The 19,908-nt window shown below is 43.0% G+C and overlaps 1 protein-coding gene across 5 annotated transcripts in view; it reads left to right on the top strand.

Annotated features, from left to right (window-relative positions):
• The window catches only part of LPIN1 (lipin 1), a 119,851-nt gene that overhangs the window by 85,903 nt on the left and 14,040 nt on the right, over positions 1–19,908 (top strand). For all 5 annotated transcript variants that reach the window (XM_073674146.1, XM_073674145.1, XM_073674143.1 and 2 more), the window contains 5 exons: positions 6,660–6,808; positions 8,290–8,376; positions 11,803–11,955; positions 13,561–13,675; positions 14,993–15,096. In XM_073674146.1, coding sequence (XP_073530247.1) covers positions 6,660–6,808; positions 8,290–8,376; positions 11,803–11,955; positions 13,561–13,675; positions 14,993–15,096 — 608 coding nt within the window. The remainder of the gene's footprint in view (positions 1–6,659; positions 6,809–8,289; positions 8,377–11,802; positions 11,956–13,560; positions 13,676–14,992; positions 15,097–19,908) is intronic.

Genomic DNA, 19,908 nt, shown 5'->3' with positions numbered 1-19,908 from the left:
GATTATCATACCTCTTCTATATTCGATTTCTCATGGTTATCACAACGGATCTCTACAAAAAAAAAGAAATACATTTTATTGGGGGCCAAGCGTCAATATATACGTTTCACTACTTCCATATGTGAAAAAGTGATGATAGGATCTACGTAATGAAATTAGAACCAATTAAAAAGTCTAGAAATTATTAATCGGAAAGGGAACATTGTATATACAGTAGCATCTTTGGACAGCACAGTGTAGAGAAGGAGAAGCTACGCAGAATGATCTATAGGCTTGTTGGAAAAGTTTCAGTAAAACTTAGAAATCCCTGGTGTTTGTATGCGTGAGTCCAGTAGGAGGTCCCATTCAGTGATTGGCAGGTATCTCTGCGTACACCGTCTTATTGGGAAGACTGTCAATTGCTGAATAGGACGGCTCACTGGACTCATACATGCAAACACCAGAGATTTCAATGTATAAAATACAAGTCCAGTGGGCAGTTCCTGCTCAGTGATTGACAGTCTTCCCAGTAAGATGGTGAATGCAGAGATAGCTGGCAATTACTGATGACCGCCCACTGGACTCATGCATTCAGACACCAGGGATTTCAATAAATCAAATACAAATCCATTGGGTGGTCTTATTTAATGATTGACAATTATCTCTACATGCACCGTGTTACTGGGAAGACTGTCAGTCAATTAGTAGAACCGCCCACTGGACTCGTATGCATTCAAACACCAGGGATTTCAATGAATAAATTGACCTGTGGTGCGTGTTGAAAATCTGCAACATGTCAGGTGCTTTTGCGGGTACGCTGAGTCTTATGTTCAGACTTTCCGTATAGAATTCTATTAGTTGCCAAGAATGCACAGGCAAAAAAAAATGTGTGTAATCCGCACATGACTGTTTTGTCGAAGCCAAATATCAGGAAGTATCAAAAATCAAAAAGTTTAATTTAAAACATGACACGACAAAAACGCCTGAAAAAAACGTAATGAAATTAGCTAAAAGGTGCAGAAAATCTGCAACATAAAATACTCATCGTAGAAACATAGCCTATAAAGAAAGAGCACATCTATGTATCATGCATCAACCATTCAATGTCTGATCTAGGCAGAATAAAGTCTAAGGCCGCGATTCATCAAGGTGTTTACCAGTCTTAATATGTGTAGAAACTCTCTCTCATGTTCTGTTACTTTGCACCCACTCTTCAGTGAGCAGATCCTCTTTACCATCATTCTACCAGAACTTTTAAGTGCTGGAAACTTCCTTTCCCTCACTTCTCAGTTTTTATTTCTCCTTCCATTGTCCAATGACTTGAGTGCCCTGAACTGCTGCCTACTGCCTGTTGTCAAGCGTAATCCATCTCCAGCCGCAGACGCTCCGAGGCGGATTCCAGGTGGGGTGGGGAAGGATTCTTTGTCTTTTTGTTGCCCCCATGTGCAGTTTCACAGTTAATCCTTCCCGACCCCACATGTAATTCACCTTGTGGTCTCTTCTGCTGGAGATGGATTACATTTGACAACAAGCAGTAGACAGAAGGTTAGACAGAAGGGAGTCACTTAGTGATTGGCATTTTGGAATGATTTCTTTGGGTGTAGTACAGCATAATTTTTTTAATAAAATGATTACTGATTTTTCGTGAAATGATCAAGTGTGAGAAATCTGGCTCATGTTCATCTATTGCTGGTTTTACAATATACTTAGGCAGCAGTATTTCAGCTATTACTAGAAAAGAAAGTGTCATGCACAGTGTGGGAAAGACAAAGTGCAACACGAAGGGATGGGCCAAAGAAGCCCAGACACTAGGGAAAGGGGGAGTGGAGACCCCTAGGCAGATCTAATAACACCCTGCTTACCCTTCCGTCCTTATATTGGTTCCACACCAATCGCCGAACAGGAAACCTAAGCCCTGTATATCCCTAAATCTAGGGCCTGGATAGGGAAGGGGTGTCTCCGCTACAAACTAAAGACAACAAGGGAGACAAAGGGGGAAAACTTAGCTTGAGCAGAAACCAGAGAAGAAACGCCAACAGTCTTCCAAGGGCACCAGAGAGGAAGCTGCTAGTACTCCAGCCAGAGCCAAGAAACAGAAATATCACCAGCGAGTCCCAGAAGCAAACTGAGAGGATTTAAACACCCAGGTGTGTCAATTAGAGCAGAAAGAAGGTAGTCGCTGGGTCCTAAAAGCAGATGGATTAAGAAGGCGTCTGCAATGCCAGACGAAGTGACCTTCTGCATCCAGCTGCAGAGTGTCTGTCTGTTACATCTGACACACCCGTGACAGAAAGACCTAGTTTTCGGGAATACTTCTAATATTGCATACCAGAATTGGTGTTAAAATAAAAAATGGTGAACCTGGTTTTGAGCACTTGGTATTATCCACCGAGTGAATATTAGCTGCATTATTAAGAGCAAGACTAGCGCAGAGAAATGTGGGTACTTGTTAGCAAAGGCTCACACTTTGTGAGTAGCGTGAGGAGTCTAGGTATAATTGGTCTGATGTTAGATGCGAGTGCATTAGGGATGTCCATTAGATGTATCCATGCACAACACAGGAAGTAAATTGGTTATGTCTGGAGAAAGAGGCCGCAGCCAGTAATGAGTCACAATCGAATAAAATGTATCCTCGGAGTAAGGAGATTTCCAAGAAATGTTTGACGTGAGGAGCACAAAAAACATGAATGGGTGATTGACAATGAAAAATGTAAGAAGGGTTCAAGTTCACACACAATGGGGCATTTCTATCAATTCTGTCTAATTTTTGCACACTGTAAACTTAGACAATAGTCTTAAAAATGTGTAAGATCCATCATAGGACTTATGCTGTTTGAGAAACTTTGTGCGTTTTTTACACTGTCTAGTCTAAGTTTTGCTTCATTTTTTGGTACACGGTGCTGCACTTTAGGCCACATTTCGCCTCACGTTCCCCCTTGTGTGCAATTCCTAAAATAAAGAAATCTGGCACATTTAGCTTGATAAACCTCCCTTAGGGCTCATGCAGACGACCGTATAACTCGGACGAGTGCTGTCTGTCGCTTTTACGGATAGCACTGATCCCCCATGTTATGCTATAGGGCTGTACACATGTCCAGTTTTTTTCCTCGAAGCGAGTCAAAATTTGCAACACGCATGATTTGCCTCCAAATCAGATGGCACTCGCCTATACATGTCTGTGGATCCATGGAAAACATCGGACTGCACTTGGATGACATCTGAGTGTGGTTTGATTTTGACAAAATAACATTATAAAGGAGGAAGAGAAACTTTTTTTTTTCTTTTCTCTCCACCTCCGAGAAAATGGGATCACACTCAACTTAATTGGACCGATTTTCTCGGATATGGAGAAAATTGTCGTGTGATCGTAGCCTTAATGTGTTGCCATATTGAACATCCTATGAGCTTCCATTTCTTAGCTCTTTTTCACATGTTTTTGTTATGTAGAAGGTTGCTATGATGTTTTCTAATGAATATTGATGTTGGATATAAAATGTATCTGTAGTACCAATAAGTGTAGTAAACATGAATCTTTTTAAAAGTGCAGTTCACCTTCAGCCCCTTCCACCTACATGGCCAGAAGAGAGCCCACTGGTCTACATACACTACCAAACTCCATAGATGGCGGGATCAGCTTTATTCTCATTTGCACAAAGAAATATTAGAAGCAATGGGATGAAACTGAATGGGAGAAGATACAGATTAGATATTAGAAAAAACTTTTTGACAGTTAGGGTGATCAATGAGTGGAACAGGCTGCCACGAGAGGTGGTGAGTTCTCCTTCAATGGAAGTCATCAAACAGAGGCTGGACAGACATCTGTCTGAGATGGTTTAGTGAATCCTGCTTTGAGCAGGGGGTTGGACACGATGACCCTGGAGGTCCCCTCCAACTCTAACATTCTATCATTCTATGAGTTCTTCCCATACTAAGCTATCTACCTCCTATGATATAACATGTTGTGGTTTCACAGCACTATACTTCCTTAGTTAGGTACTTGGGTTCAGATGTATCCCAAAGACTGAATTTTGGTGGGTGAAAGGGCTTAATGTTGGCCATACATCAGTGTTTTTACAGTTTGACTCAAAGTGTCTTGAAGAAGTAGTCTGATAGTCAGCCCCTCTAGCTACTTGTCATATTAGGCCCATATATACATCTTCGCGGTGGTGACCCCATGTATAATCCAGAGCCGATAGCTGTTCTGTAAGATCCATTGGCGCAGCCACCCTGGCATACTACACTTCCTGTGGAGCAGATGCTCTCTCTGAGTGGCCATGGTCTCCTTTGCCAAAGTTCTCATTGACTGTTGATATTAGAAAGGAATTCAAGGCAAAAACAAAATGACACGTTGATTTTATAATAGTATCTTGGCCATTTAGATGGGCCAATAATTGAAAAATGGGCTTTCGTATGAACTCTCGTTCACAACTAGCATCTAAACAGCAATCCCTTTAACGAATAAAATGCACATTTGTTGGATGCAATGATTTTTAGGCTTCATTCATGATTTGTGGCCACACTGCATTTTTTTGCCTCAATTATCATTTTGCTGCTATTCAAAAACAAAAAACACAATGCGGTTGGATGCAGCCTGAAAGAATCACTCCCATCAAAGTTTTCTCCTCTTAATATATTGCAATCATCATATTATATGGCACTGTGTACTTACAATTGCTCATTTTGCCCTTCTACCCGGTTAATTCTTCTCTGTTTCATTAGGTCTATGACGTCACGTGATTAAAAACTGACTGGTTGACTCCTTCTAAACTCTATGTAGAAACAGGAAATCTCTTTTCCCTACATGAGTCATCATTAGAACTACAATTCTACATAACTGCAAAGGTTATGGCAGCCCAGCTCCACCTCCTTATTAACTAAGTCCTTACCTAGTTGCTACACTCCTCCCCCTACCAGGGACTTTTGCAGTGATGACTCATGCAGGGAAAAGAGACTTCCTGCTTCTACATAGAGCTTAGAAGGATTCAGCTAGTCAGTTCTTAATCACGTGATGTCATCGACCTAGTGGAAAACAGAAGAATTATCTGGGTAGAAAGGCAAAACGAGCAGTTGTAAGTACACAGTGCCATATAATATGATGATGAAAATATATTAAGAGGATGAAAACATTGATGAGCATGCTTCTTTAAGTAGGCTTAAAAATATTCACATAGCATTCTATAATGCTGTATATAAGCCCCCGATCCGACCTGCAAGAGAAGAAAAAGAGCTTTTATTTACGTCACCTGGGGGGCGGTCCGGTTCCAGGGGCGTCGCTAGTCTTGGTCCGGCGCCTACCTTCTTGCGATGCCGTCCTCATTCTTGTTTTGTGTGAATGAAGCGTCCCTACGTCATTCACACAGTCTCCCGACATCACGCTCCTGCGCAGGCGTACTTCTCTGCAAAAGTCAAAGCGCCCCGACGCATGCGCTCTGCAGTACTTTATTCAGCCCTTGTAAGGGCAGAGAAGTATGCCTGCTCAGCAGCGGGATAATGAAGGGACGCGTCATCCACATAAAGCAAGAAGGTGGACGACATCACAAGAAGAAGGTAGGCGCCGGACCAAGACCAGCGACGCCCCTCGGACTGGACCACCCCCCCCCCCCCCAGGTGAGTATAATAAAAGCTTTTTTTTCTTCTCTTGCATGTCGGATCGGGGGTTTATATACAGCATTATAGAATGCTCATATCGGTCAAACTTGGTGACAGGTTCGCTTTAAGGTGCCATTTGACTTGGGTAACGGAGGCCGTCAGAGCCACATAACTTAAAGGGGTGTTCCCATCCCCAAGATCCTATCCCAATATGTAGAAAGTGTAATAATAATATTAGCAAATCTCACCAATTAGAAGTGTAGTATAGTTCTTCTGATTCGCTATGATGCTTACCCCATGTGCAGGGCATTGCAGTAACTTAGGTGGCTTATTATTACTACCACTCATATAGTGACAGTTAGTTAGTTAGATAGTTGTAAGTGGCCATAACCATGGATACCTAAGCTACTGCAATGCCCTGCACATGGGGTAAGCGACATAGCGAATCAGAACTATACTACATTTCTAATCAGACATATTTGGTAATATTAATAATATTACACATATTACATATTGGGATAGGATGTTGGAGATCCTAAAGGGGTTAGCCCATAAACAACATATCTTGCCTCTCCAGAGGATCATGAGAACAGGGGTCCTGCATCCTCATTTGAATAGAGCGTTGGCCACTAGCGCGCACTCGTGGTGGATCTTCTTCAGTCTCCTAGATGCTAAATAGCGCAGTTGTGCGCATGTGAGACCACTGCTCTATTCTGAAGGGGGACTGTTCTTGTGATCGATAGGGGACTCGGCTGTCGAATCTTTAGTGATCAATTGTACATAATTGATGTATTGATGTCTAAGAACGACATTCAGGTCACATATTCTGTAGAATTACGATAATGTTCTCCTAGTGTTGGCTTGTTTTCCAAAAACTTGTATTCCCAATAGCCCGAGCAAAACTAATTGCTGTGTACGATCATGTACTCAATGCGAAAAATTGTCTAATAAAAACCTCTAAATGATATCTATTCCACCGCCGAGAGGTTATCCAGCCCAGACCTTATTTTCATCCGTTGTTATATCCAAACCTGTGTTGACGCCGGGCTGATGGTGGATTGTGTTCTGACTGTAATTATATTCTATTTCAGAAAAGTCTGAAGCTGAAAAACGGCCCAAATGATGTTGTGTTCAGCGTTACCACTCAATACCAGGGGACGTGTCGCTGTGAGGGCACCATTTACTTGTGGAACTGGGATGATAAAATCATCATTTCTGATATTGATGGAACAATTACCAGGTGAGTTCTTTGTGAAGTTCGGTGTTACTTGCGGGGGGACGCGGTGCGAGCAGAATGTGCTGCTTCTATTACCGTCCTTTAATTGCCTTTTCAGAGAGTGTGTTGTGCCAGATTGTATTCGTTTCTAGAATTGATGGAAACTATCTTACAATTCCTTCTCTGCGGCTCCAAAACACAAATACACATTAATGGTCATAATAGAAACTTTGGAGAAACTTGACCAGTTAGCTGGTGAGAAGGTCATTCTCTATCGGAGAAGAAGAAAAGAGATTTTTTTATTGTACGTGTTGTGACAGTATGAGGTTCATTGTATTATTTCTAAGTAAAGGATGCAGTCGGCCTAGGGAATCAATCGCCCTTCCCGCCCTACGGTCCATTGTTCTGGATATGGAGTAATGGTTTTCTTATATGGATACTACTACTCTTATATTGGTGCTGGTATGAATTCGTTATATTACACTATTGTAAATAAAGTACTATTATAGTGCCAAAAGAATACCACCATATTGTGCCAAAGGTGATATAGAACAAGTATTACACATCCACAGTTGACTCCTTCCCAAAATGAATGGGAAATAAATTAGAGGCCCTGCAGAAGTTTGACCCAATGACCTTCATCCAGCCATGGATGTAATATTACTTTGCAGATATATGTATTTTTTTCCATAGTCTACAATCTTTATAGATTACATAAGGGGGTTCAAAACATTCCATGGAAGTAAAACAAGGCGCCGGCTTTCAGTCATACATGAATCGATTACAATCACCGTTCATAGCACTTTGACTGTAAGCTGGCTCGGCACTGATACACTGCAGAGCCGGCTGTCAGTCAATCAGTGCCGAGCCAGCTTTCAGTCAAAGTGCTGTGAGCAGTGATTGTAACCTATCCGTGTATGACTGAAAGCTGGCACCTCCCGGGAGGGAAATAAGTCCTTTCTCCCAGGTGCCGCACTTTCAGCATGGCGGCCGGGCAGCATTGTAACGCTATTATTCTGCAGATTAACCATTAATCTGCAAGTTATTAGCATTATCCAACATGGCTGGTTACCTTTTAAATAATTAATTCCAGGGATAGTTAAAAACCAGAATAAACTAAAAGTGGCACCTAACACTTAGAGGCAATATATATAAAATGACCTATTAGGTGGTGTTGATATATGTTTTAAGTATTTTTTTTTTTTCTTGTCACATGTAAAATAAAAGATAAACCTGAAATCTTGAAGTTTTCCCTCTGGCCGATACTTCCTGTTCTGTCGAGATCACTTCTTCCCTGTCATCTCATTATCATCACAGACATACAGTGACCGGTAACACCTTTATATACAGTACATAACATAAGATCCAGCATTCACAAGTGATGGTCACAGCTCACCTCTACCCCCTTCCTTCAAAATGACCTCCGCCTAGTTCATAGATCATGCCCATAACCTTTCTACAATCAGGTTTTAATCTGAAGTGAAATATTCGATTTTCTTTTTCAGATCAGATACATTAGGTCACATTTTACCAACGCTAGGAAAAGACTGGACTCACCAGGGTATTGCAAAACTGTACCATAAAGTTAGCCAGTGAGTATTACATTATCCCCAAGTATTTGCCCTGCCTTCTTATCTAATATATATAATTGTCTTATCCCGTCTGTCTGTCTATCTATCTGTCTGTCTGTCCAGGAAATCCCACATCGCTGATTGGTCAGGCTGCGGCCAATCAGCGACGCGGGATTTCAGAACAAGATGGCGGCCGTTAGCGGCTCACCCTCGGGCGCTCACCCTCACATTCTCACGCTTCCACGCTCACCCTCACATTCTCACGCTCACCCTCACATTCTCACGCTCACCCTCACATTCTCACGCTCACCCTCACATTCTCACGCTCACCCTCACATTCTCACGCTCACCCTCACATTCTTACGCTCACCCTCACATTCTTACGCTCACCCTCACATTCTTACGCTCACCCTCACATTCTTACGCTCACCCTCACATTCTCACGCTCCCACGCTCACATTCTCACGCTCCCACGCTCACATTCTCACGCTCCCACGCTCACATTCTCACGCTCCCACGCTCACATTCTCACGCTCCCACGCTCACATTCTCACGCTCCCACGCTCACATTCTCACGCTCCCACGCTCACATTCTCACGCTCCCACGCTCACATTCTCACGCTCCCACGCTCACATTCTCACGCTCCCACGCTCACATTCTCACGCTCCCACGCTCACGCTCCCACGCTCCCATTCTCACGCTCCCACGCTCACATTCTCACGCTCACATTCTCACGCTCCCACGCTCACATTCTCACGCTCCCACGCTCACATTCTCACGCTCACATTCTCACGCTCCCACGCTCACATTCTCACGCTCCCACGCTCACATTCTCACGCTCACATTCTCACTCTCCCACACTCACCCTCACACGCTCACCCTCACACGCTCACCCTGTGCTAGCCGGTCATCTCCCTCACACGCTCACCCTGTGCTAGCCGGTCATCTCCCTCACACGCTCACCCTGTGCTAGCCGGTCATCTCCCGGCTGCTCGCAGCAGAAGTACCCCGACCGGCCGCCTCGCTCCCCGGTCCTCCAAAATTCATTAGGGGCCCCGGGGGGATACATTGGGGGGTTAATTTAAAGTAGTGCACAACCCATTTAAACACTGCTTCGCTGATTAGTCACGCCCGGTCGGACGCATGCATATTCTAGAATACCCGAGCGTTAGAATCGGTCCACCATCTAGTAATTAATAAGACTGTGAAGTTACAAGATTTATGTGCACAACCAAACAGCTGCCATATTTATGACGTGCTCTTGGGATTTCTGTCTCTATAGGACTTACTATAGTACAATTTGCCCACCCTAGTAGGTGTGTGTGTGTGTGTGTATATGTGTATATATATATATATATATATATATATATATATATATATATATATATATATATATATATATATATATATATATATATATATATATATATATATATATATATATATATATACATTACAGACCAAAAGTTTGGACACACCTTCTCATTTAAAGATTTTTCTGTATTTTCATGACTATGAAAATTGTACATTCACACTGAAGGCATCAAAACTATGAATTAACACATGTGGAATTATATACTTAACAAAAAAGTGTGAAACAACTGAAAATATGTCTTATATTCGAGGTTCTTCAAAGTAGGCATCTTTTGCTTTGATGACTGCTTTGCACACTCTTGTCATTCTCTTGATGAGCTTGAAGATGTAGTCACCGGAAATGGCTTTCACTTCACAGGTGTGCCCTGTCAGGTTTAATAAGTGGGATTTCTTGCCTTATAAATGGGGTTGGGACCATCAGTTGTGTTGTGCAGAAGTCAGGTGGATACACAGCTGATAGTCCTACTGAATAGACTGTTAGCTGCTTTTTTCTTGCCATAATACAAATTCTAAGTAAAGAAAAACGAGTGGCCATCATTACTTTAAGAAATGAAGGTCAGTCAGTGCGAAAAATTGGGAAAACTTTGAAAGTGTCCCCAAGTGCAGTTGCAAAAACCATCAAGCGCTACAAAGAAACTGGCTCACATGAGGACCGCCCCAGGAAAGGAAGACCAAGAGTCACCTCTGCTTCCGAGGATAAGTTTATCCGAGTCACCAGCCTCAGAAATCGCAGGTTAACAGCAGCTCAGATTAGAGACCAGGTCAATGCCACACAGAGTTCTAGCAGAAGGCACATCTCTTCAACATCTGTTAAGAGGAGACTTTGTGCAGCAGGCCTTCATGGTAAAATAGCTGCTAGGAAACCACTGCTAAGGACAGGCAACAAGCAGAAGAGACTTGTTTGGGCTAAAGAACACAAGGAATGGACATTAGACAATTGGAAATCTGTGCTTTGGTCTAATGAGTCCAAATTTGAGATCTTTGGTTTCGACCACCGTGTCTTTGTGCGACGCAGAAAAGGTGAACGGATGGACTCTACATGCCTGGTTCCCACCGTGAAGCATGGAGGAGGAGGTGTGATGGTGTGGGGGTGCTTTGCTGGTGACACTGTTGGGGATTTATTCAAAATTGAAGGCATACTGAACCAGCATGGCTACCACAGCATCTTGCAGCGGCATGCTATTCCATCCGGTTTGCGTTTAGTTGGACCATCATTTATTTTTCAACAGGACAATGACCCCAAACACACCTCCAGGCTGTGTAAGGGCTATTTGACCAAGAAGTAGAGTGATGGGGTGGTACGCCAGATGACCTGGCATCCACAGTCACCTAACCTGAACCCAATCGAGATGGTTTGGGGTGAGCTGGACCGCAGCGTGAAGGCAAAAGGCCCAACAAGTGCTAAGCATCTCTGGGAACTCCTTTAAGATTGTTGGAAGACCATTTCCGGTGACTGCCTCTTGAAGCTCATCAAGAGAATGCCAAGAGTGTGCAAAGCAGTCATCAAAGCAAGAACATAAGACATATTTTCAGTTGTTTCACACTTTTTTGTTAAGTATATAATTCCACATGTGTTCATTCATAGTTTTGATGCCTTCAGTGTGAATGTACAATGGTCATAGCCATGAAAATGCAGAAAAATCTTTAAATGAGAAGGTGTGTCCAAACTTTTGGTCTGTACTGTATGTATATATATATATATATATATATATATATATATATATTATAATATAATATAATATAATATAATATAATATAATATAATATAATATAATATAATATAATATAATATAATATAATATATATATATATATATATATATATATATATATATATATATATATATATATATATATATATATATATATATATATATATATATATATATATATATTTTTTTTTTTTTTTTTTTTACCTGCAGCCCTAGCCCATATCTGATTCTCACCTGACCCTTGAGCCATAAGTGGTCCCCGAGTCTGACTCTAACCTCCCAGAAGTTTTGATAGATTTTCTTCTTCCCGTTATTGTTGTTCCAATTCACATTCTATGCCCTTCTTCTTCTCATGGAACAGAAATGGTTATAAATTCCTCTACTGCTCGGCACGAGCCATCGGGATGGCAGACATGACCCGAGGATATCTGCACTGGGTTAATGAACGTGGCACAGTCTTACCCCAAGGACCCGTCCTCTTGAGTCCTAGTAGTTTATTCTCTGCGTTGCACAGGTATTTGCAGCCTCTTACCTTTATAATGACTAACAACAAAAAACAACCTTGTATTTTCTTAGGTTTTATTTTTCAAATATTTTCTTGCTTCAAAGTTTAAATTTAAATTGTGGAGTGTAAGAACTCATACACACAGGAAAAATATGGATTATTCAAAGGACCTCTGAGATGTGGAAAGTCGTAATACGGTACCATTAGAAATGTGTGGAGCATTACTGTACCTGACTATAGCTTAAATCTCATACATATGCTCCATTTAGATGCCATTTTATGCCAATATAGTCTCCTAGAAGTATTGCTTGTAGGGGTGAATATCTGTAAAATAAAGTGCCATGCAGAGGCGCTTTATGGTGGCACACAGAACAGGCTTCAAACATGGAGGTTTGCATAACATACATGACGGTCATGGAGCAATTTTTGAAAGTTGCAGGAATTTACAGCTTACAGTTGTGTTAAAGGGAACCTATCAACAGTTTCATGCTGCCCAAAACATGGGCACCATGAATCAGAGCCTTGAAGCCAGGTATGTTTACTCTGAAATGCTGCAAATTTTCAGAGTAAAGATATTTTGAAGAGCCGGCCTTGGACTGTGTGTCTTGGTTGACCAGTCCAATGCGATCCCTGGCCATGTTCTCCCCTCCCGGCTTCTGTTGACTAACATGTTTGTAACAGTGATGGGTGTGGACCCACTTCATCATTGGCCAGACTTACCCTGGAGGGGCGTAAGTGACTACCTGGTTTTCGCTAGAGCCTCTGATAGTGAGGATAGGCTTGGCTGCAGGTAGTTGCCAAGTGTCGCTCCAGGGCAGTCCCCAGAACTGCAGTAGCTGACCAGGTATGCGGAGTACAGGAGGGCTTAGTCAGACGGTCCAGGGTCAGGGCAGGGAGCACCGGTTCACTATACAAGCCGGGGTCTGGATTGGAGAGATCCGAAAATACCAGTAGACAAGCAGGTTCGATAACAGAGGAGACTAAACTGAGGCAGGAAGCAAGAGACAAATGCAACTAGAACCTAAGCTCAGGCAAAGGTGAGGAGGGAGGAGCTGCCTAAAATATCCCTTGCCTGGCAGGGGATTGGCTGGGGAAGACAAACCCTGCAGGACACAGAAGGGTTAAATTCCTGCAGGATCTGGCCATGCCTCCCTATACCCAGGTGGAGACAGCAGGGATATGCAGCAAAGTTTGGAAGTTCTGCATGAGAACTCAGCGCAGCTGCCTGACACAGGGAGGAGCAGAGCGGTGGACAATGTGAGTAGGGTGGCGCTGAGATAACGTGAGAGTCGCCTGCTTGATAAGGTCCAAGTGAAAACAAGAGTGGGGCGGGGAGACTGCGGCCAAAACTTCATCGGATTAGTCAGCCGAGACACACAGTCCCCCACTGACTCAAAATATGTTTTACTCTGAAACGCAGCAACATTGCGGAGTAAACATACCAAACTGCAATTGCGCAGCCGGGCTCTGATTCATGAAGCCCGTGGTTCAGGCAGCATGAATCTGATGACAGAGGACTTAGATGTTTTGGATAAGTTCTGTATTATTACTGCCTCTGTCCACCACATATGGTTTCATAATTTTCTCTTTTAATCGAATATTTTTTTTTTACAGGGAAGTAATAGAAAAGAAGCCGGAAAAATTCAAGATCGAGTGCTTGACAGATATTAAAAATCTGTTTCACCCAAACACTGAGCCCTTCTACGCTGCGTTTGGGAATCGACCTACGGTGAGTGCAGCACATGTAACAATGAAAATATGGTTATTGGGTGGCGTGGTATTATAGTAAAGTTACATGACTGCATGGACATGATCTTAACAGGTTTACTAATACAGCCTAATTTTTACAAAGAAAATATTCAAAAATTTTCTCAGTACCTGTCATCAGTTTTCTCATCTAAAACCAAATTCATATTATTCTCATTAAATTTGCTTTGTGAATGTGACTCTTGCCCCTTTGATTGGCAACATATGCCACAATTCCCCATGTGCTGTAATCGACTCTCTTGTGCTCTCACGCGGGTCCTCTGATTAGGTCTCGGTCTCCCCCTGTCGTAGAGGTCTCGGTCTCCCCCTGTCGTAGAGGTCTCGGTCTCCCCCTGTCGTAGAGGTCTCGGTCTCCCCCTGTCGTAGAGGTCTCGGTCTCCCCCTGTCGTAGAGGTCTCGGTCTCCTTTTCCCTCTCTCTTTTAAACCTCTTCCAATCTGCTTATTATGAATTAACCATATTCTACATTATTATTGGACAACCGCTTTTTAATCTGAAGCCTGACCGGTAATAATCGTACAGCTGGCTTCACATACCTGTATGAATCACCGGGTATGCTGCAGCTATCATCGCCAGTGTCCCTTTATATGATGTCCGCATGTTCTACTATGGAATGTGGAAAGGGGTTGTTTTCACACAAAAAAAACCCCTTTAAAACAGAATTTTCTTTTTTTTCCTTATTTGAAATGGTTAATTTTGATGCAACAATCCTCCATTTTCCTTTCATGTAGAAATAAACTATAATTTTGGTTTGGAAATTTTGCTAGCCGTAGAGCGGTTACCCCTTGTCGTCCGTAGCTCGGCACAGTGGGGGCTGTTCCCAGTATGAATCAGTATTTCTCATGTGAAGTCACGAGTCCGTGTGCCTGTTAATATTTTATGTATCCACCTCCTATAAAACGTTGCGACATTCGCACAGCTTATCGCTCCCCGCGGTAACAGGATCTGGGTTTTGGCAGGATTAGATCTGACTGAATAGGACAGAGATTAAAACACTTGTATTAATCCAATAAGAGGCGTCTGTGAATTTACGATGGTGTCCACATAAAACCCAAGCACTAGCGCACACTTAGAGGATATTTATTGAGTCATACACGGAACCTTTTTATTGGACTTTCTCTCATTCTGTGTTTTTTATCTGCTTACACAGAGGACTTCTCTTTATGACATGATAAATCAATGGAAATGCTCTGAACTTGCCGGAGTTGATGCCATTATTGCTCCGTAAAACTGCCAGCGCTGTAAAGTAATCTGCGTTTTTTTTTTTATGATTTACACAGGATGTTTATTCATATAAGCAAGTGGGAGTTTCTTTAAACCGAATATTTACGGTCAATCCCAAAGGAGAACTGATTCAGGAGCATGCGAAGACCAACATCTCGTCGTGAGTATCTGTCCTATTGTATCATGGCAGAGTAGAAGGTTGTAGGACATTGGATCACTCAGGTTGAACACCAGTTTTATGAAGCTCCTAACCCAACAAATACAACCCTCTCTGGAGTTGAAGAGGTTGTCCACTACTTTTACATTGATGACCTATCCTAAGGCTAGACCATCAATGTCTGATCGACCCGGGTCCCCTGCTAACCAGCTGTTATGGGTGTCGGCGATGGCAGCTGCTGATCAGAAGTACCTACTTACAGATCTGGTCGTCTACTTGTAGTGGCTGCCGCATGGTACTACACATCTGCCTCCTATTGATTTGAATAGGAGGCGGATGTGCAGTACCAAGCCACCAGCCGCTACAAGTAGATGGCCAGATCTGCAAGTAAGTACTTCCGGCTGGTGGCTGCAGTCGCCAACACCGGTAACAACTGATCCGGCAGTGGTGCCAGGTATCGGACCCTGGCCGATCAGACATTGATGACCTATCCTAAGGCAAGGCCATCAATGTAAAAGTAGTGGACAACCTCTTTAACAAAGCATGCGCAGTCTGACTCGAACGTTCCGAAACGTCTCCTTTTAGTGCATCCTATACCGAAAACACAAAAGTAATAAGGAAGTTTTACCATGATTGGATGTTATCCCCTGTCATAACTTCTTGATCACTGGGGATCTGTTTGCTGTGTGTCCCACCCATCTGCAGAACGGATTTCAGAAAAGCCCCGTTGATATGGAGCGGAAGTCGAACATGCACAACTCCGCTCCAATCATTGCTTATTTGACTGCCGAGGACAATGCGATAACTTTCAATTGCGCAGCGTATTTGGTGCATAAAATGAGATTTCTGAAATCCCATGTCCACACCGTTTTTTTTCTCCGCACATATTTTGAACAGTGTTGTGCTTTTCCCACATCCAGCATGTCCATTTTTTTTAGCATATTTTGCAGCGCAACGCAAATAAAAATGTGACAAAAACCAGCATATTTTACAGTTTTTCCTTTCGCCACAGTTTTTGGTGCAGAAAAAAAACTGCTGCAAAAACGCAACATGTGAACATACCCTAATAGAGTAGTAAGTAGATAGACTGAATGAAGTGCATTGGAATGCTATCATGTATTGCTGCAAACTTCGGCTTGACAACAAATTTACTTCACTTTTAAACCTTTCGAAAATTGTCTTAAAGAGAAATAGAAAAAGAAGCATTGATAAAAAAAAATGCCAAATTGATTAAAAATGCATATTTTTGCCAAAGAATTTTGACACCTACACTAGGGTCTAAGGGGTAAAGTTTCTCCTTGTGGAGAGTGACAAGCCAAGCCTGGCATGTCAGAATGAGGAGACTTATAGGCCATGCATGCTCCTTTGGAAAATTAAATATGCAAATTGTCTCTTTAGAGAGGAAGAAGGCTAGAACTCTAGTGCCACCTATTGAAAGCAGCAATTCTAAAAGTTAATATCGACCCTTTGACAAGCTTTGCAATATGACTCAGGATAAAAACCAAACCGGAATCTCAATTTGTTTTCGAGTGTTGGTCCTCATCATGCAAAGTATGAGATCTGATTTGGCTATGTGAGAGGCTCTGGACTGGGGTCTAATGGGTAATGTTTCTCCTTGTGGAGAGTGACAAGCCAGGCCTGGAATGTCAGAGTGAGGAGACTTTTATAAGCCATGCAGTCTCCTCACTCTGACATGCCAGGCTTGGCTTGTCAGTCTCCACAAAGAGAAATGTTACCCCTTAGAACCCAGTCTAGAGCCTCTCACCTAGCCAAATCAGATCTCATACTTTGTGTTTTGGGGTGTTTCCTTGCATCAGTTCAGTGTTTGCAAATTGAGATTCTTCTGGTTTGGGTTTTATCCTAAGTCATATTGCACAACTCATTGAAGATTCGATATTGACTTTTAGAATCACTGTTTCCAGTAGGTGGCGCTAGAGTTCTAATCCGCTTCCTCTCTGAAGAGACAATTTGCATATGACCTCTACACTATCAAGTGTGTGGCGTAAGGAAGACATGTGACTACGGTGCTTAGAGAGTTGCACAGCGATTACTAGTAGGTGGCAATTTAACATTTGATTCTCGTTGCATGTTGCCAACCTTTTGGTTAATCTTACCCTGTAGATCTCATTTATCAGAACTGGGTATAACAAACTGGTCTAGTTGCCTATAGTAAGCAAAGCTCTGCCTATACTACACTTGATATGTTGCTATGAGCAGCAAGGCCAGCCTTCATTTTTCTTAAATAAGGGCTACCTTGTAAATCCTAGATCTCATAACTAGGCTTCTAACCTGTGACAGTGTCACAGGTTTACCGCGACGGAGAGAGGCCAGAAGACCACACCATCTGATTTCACGTACTCCTGCACTGATCAGAAGCACTTCTCCTACATATTAAATGGTGCCGGTTTCTGTTAGCAGTACAGGGGTTAATCTTTTCAGCTTCGAGTCTGAGGCTTTCCAGCTTGGATGATCTCAGCTGTTGAGTGTTTGCCACTCACCTCTCCTATATACACTCGTGTCTGGCAATCTGGATTGCCAGTGTTAAGTTTTGTACTGCTTGGTGAGGAGTGGAGAAGCCAGTTGTTGGTAGAGGTGTTTGGAGTGTTTATATTTGACTGTTGGTAGGTGTTTCGGCTGTGTGCAAATCCTCATCCTCTCCTATTTAGCCCTTCCTTTTCTCCCTGGTGTTCCCCTCTGTTGTCTGTGAGTGCATATTTGTATGATTGATATTTTCATTTATCCCTGCCCTGTACGTGCTTCCTTGTTTGTCTGTCATACACTATTCCTCCCCACTTCCCTGGATGTGAGAGGGTGACAGATATAGCACTAATGGCTGATTCAGGAATTCAGCAAGGTAAGTGGCCCCAGCATCTTCACCATCAGAAGAAATCTGGGGATCACTAGGTGCCCCTAGTGTTAGGGACAGGGAAGGAGCCCCTGGCCCCGGGATATCTGACAACAGAATCGTGACAGGCAAATGTCGGGGGGAACCAGGATTGGCATGTTGAATTTCAACACCCAATCCATTTGATCCCATGGGAGATAAGCCACAGCCAGAATGTACATGTGTATAGGGGCTTGAGATAAATGGCCATCTACAAGTGCTATCTGATGTGTAAGTCCATCTTAGGCTAAGTGCACAGGGAGTCTTTTTGAGTTTCTGCTCCATTGCATCTGTTTCTACTGCAAAAACTCCTTGAAAAACTCCTGTGTGCACTTTCCAGGGGCTCTCTTTCAGCATCAATAAGTGAGAGAAAGTTCACAATTCCAGCATCTGCAGTTGAATTTAAAACAAAAAAAACAAAGCATATTTATTTGGTCACGCTAAAATTTCAAAGACAAGTCTTAGTCTTGACTTAGGGCCCTGTATGGGCTTGAAACGCGTAGGATAGGTTTGTTTTTATTTTTTTGTCTTTGAATTTTAGAGTAACCAAATAAATATGTTTTTTTTTTTTTTTTATTCAATTGCGGATGCTGAAATTATCCACTTTACCTTATTCACATCAGGGAACTGGCCCAAACCTTTGTACATGCACCACACCCTATAAACTACTGTTGAAATGCTGCTGATGTGGTGTCCATCAGCCGCTTACCAGATTTTATGCAAATGTAGCAGTTATCATGCATCCATCCTATTAATGAAAATGGGCCGAGTGTCTAATACTTGCTCGGCATTCACAATGCGAGCTTGTTCCTCTTGAGTAGACAGATGCCATATAATTACATCCCGATGTGGAAGTGCTCCTTGGTCTCGTGCAGATTCTGTGCCCCATCACTTCCTGGAGACCGTAATACTTTATAAGGCTATGTGCACACGAAGTGCTTCTGATGCATTTTTGCGGCGGTTTTCCCGCTGCGAAAACGCTTAATAGGTCTGCCACCTATAGCAATGGTAATCCTGATGTGCTGTGCACATGATGCGGAAATTTCCGCTCAGGATTACCATTGCGGAAAAAACGCAGCATGACCATTGACTTGAATTGAACCACAGCAAATCCGCAGGTATGATATCTATATTAGAGCGGCGCGTCTGGTGGGGCAGTAGTCTGCTCTACCCAGCTGGCATGCCTGCGGTTAAAAAAAAACAAAAAAACAAAAGCCTTATACTCACCTGTCCAGCACTCCCCGGTGTCCTCCTGGTCTCCAGCGGCGATGCGATGCTCCTGGCAGCCAGAGGCACACTGCTGGGAGCGCACTCGCTCCCAGCAGTGTACTGAGCTGCAAGGACCTGCGATTACGTGAGCAATCAGCTGAAGAATGTTCCCATGGTGGTGAGCTCACCGGGGCTGATCAGCTGATGAATCCCAGTGACCTTTACACTCCTGTCAGTATACATTGCTGTCTTCTACAGCAGTGACATCAGTGATTGCTGATGTCACTGCTGTAAAAGTGACACGGATCGTCAAGGGACAATTGTTGGCAGAAATCGTGGGCTAAGTCGTGACGGCGGACAGGTGAGGGATATGGTTGTTTGTTATTTTACTTTTTTTCAGAAGATCGAAGGCTTCAGGGACTGGGCGTACAATAAGGCTGTGTGCCCACGATGCGTTTTTAATGCGTTTCCGCAGCTGCGGAAACGCATTAAAAACGCATGGTAGAAGGGCAGCAATGTTCCCCCAATGATAATCCGCATGTGCTGTGCACATGCTGCGGAAATTTCCGCTGCGGATTATCATTGCGGAAAAAAACGCAGCACTACCAATTATTTTGCGGAAGTGCTGCGTTTTCGCTGCCATTGACTTGCATTAGAACGCGCCAATTCCGCAAGACTGCATCTGTACTTGCGTAATTGGCGCGTTCTAATGTGTGGATGGT

This window comes from Phyllobates terribilis, unplaced genomic scaffold, assembly GCF_046119375.1.
Source record: "Phyllobates terribilis strain yellow unplaced genomic scaffold, ASM4611937v1 Scaffold_3__8_contigs__length_932513732, whole genome shotgun sequence".
Taxonomy (NCBI): Eukaryota; Metazoa; Chordata; class Amphibia; order Anura; family Dendrobatidae; genus Phyllobates; species Phyllobates terribilis.
The sequence above is the reverse complement of the archived record's forward strand: the minus strand, read 5'-3'. Positions and strand labels throughout refer to the sequence as shown.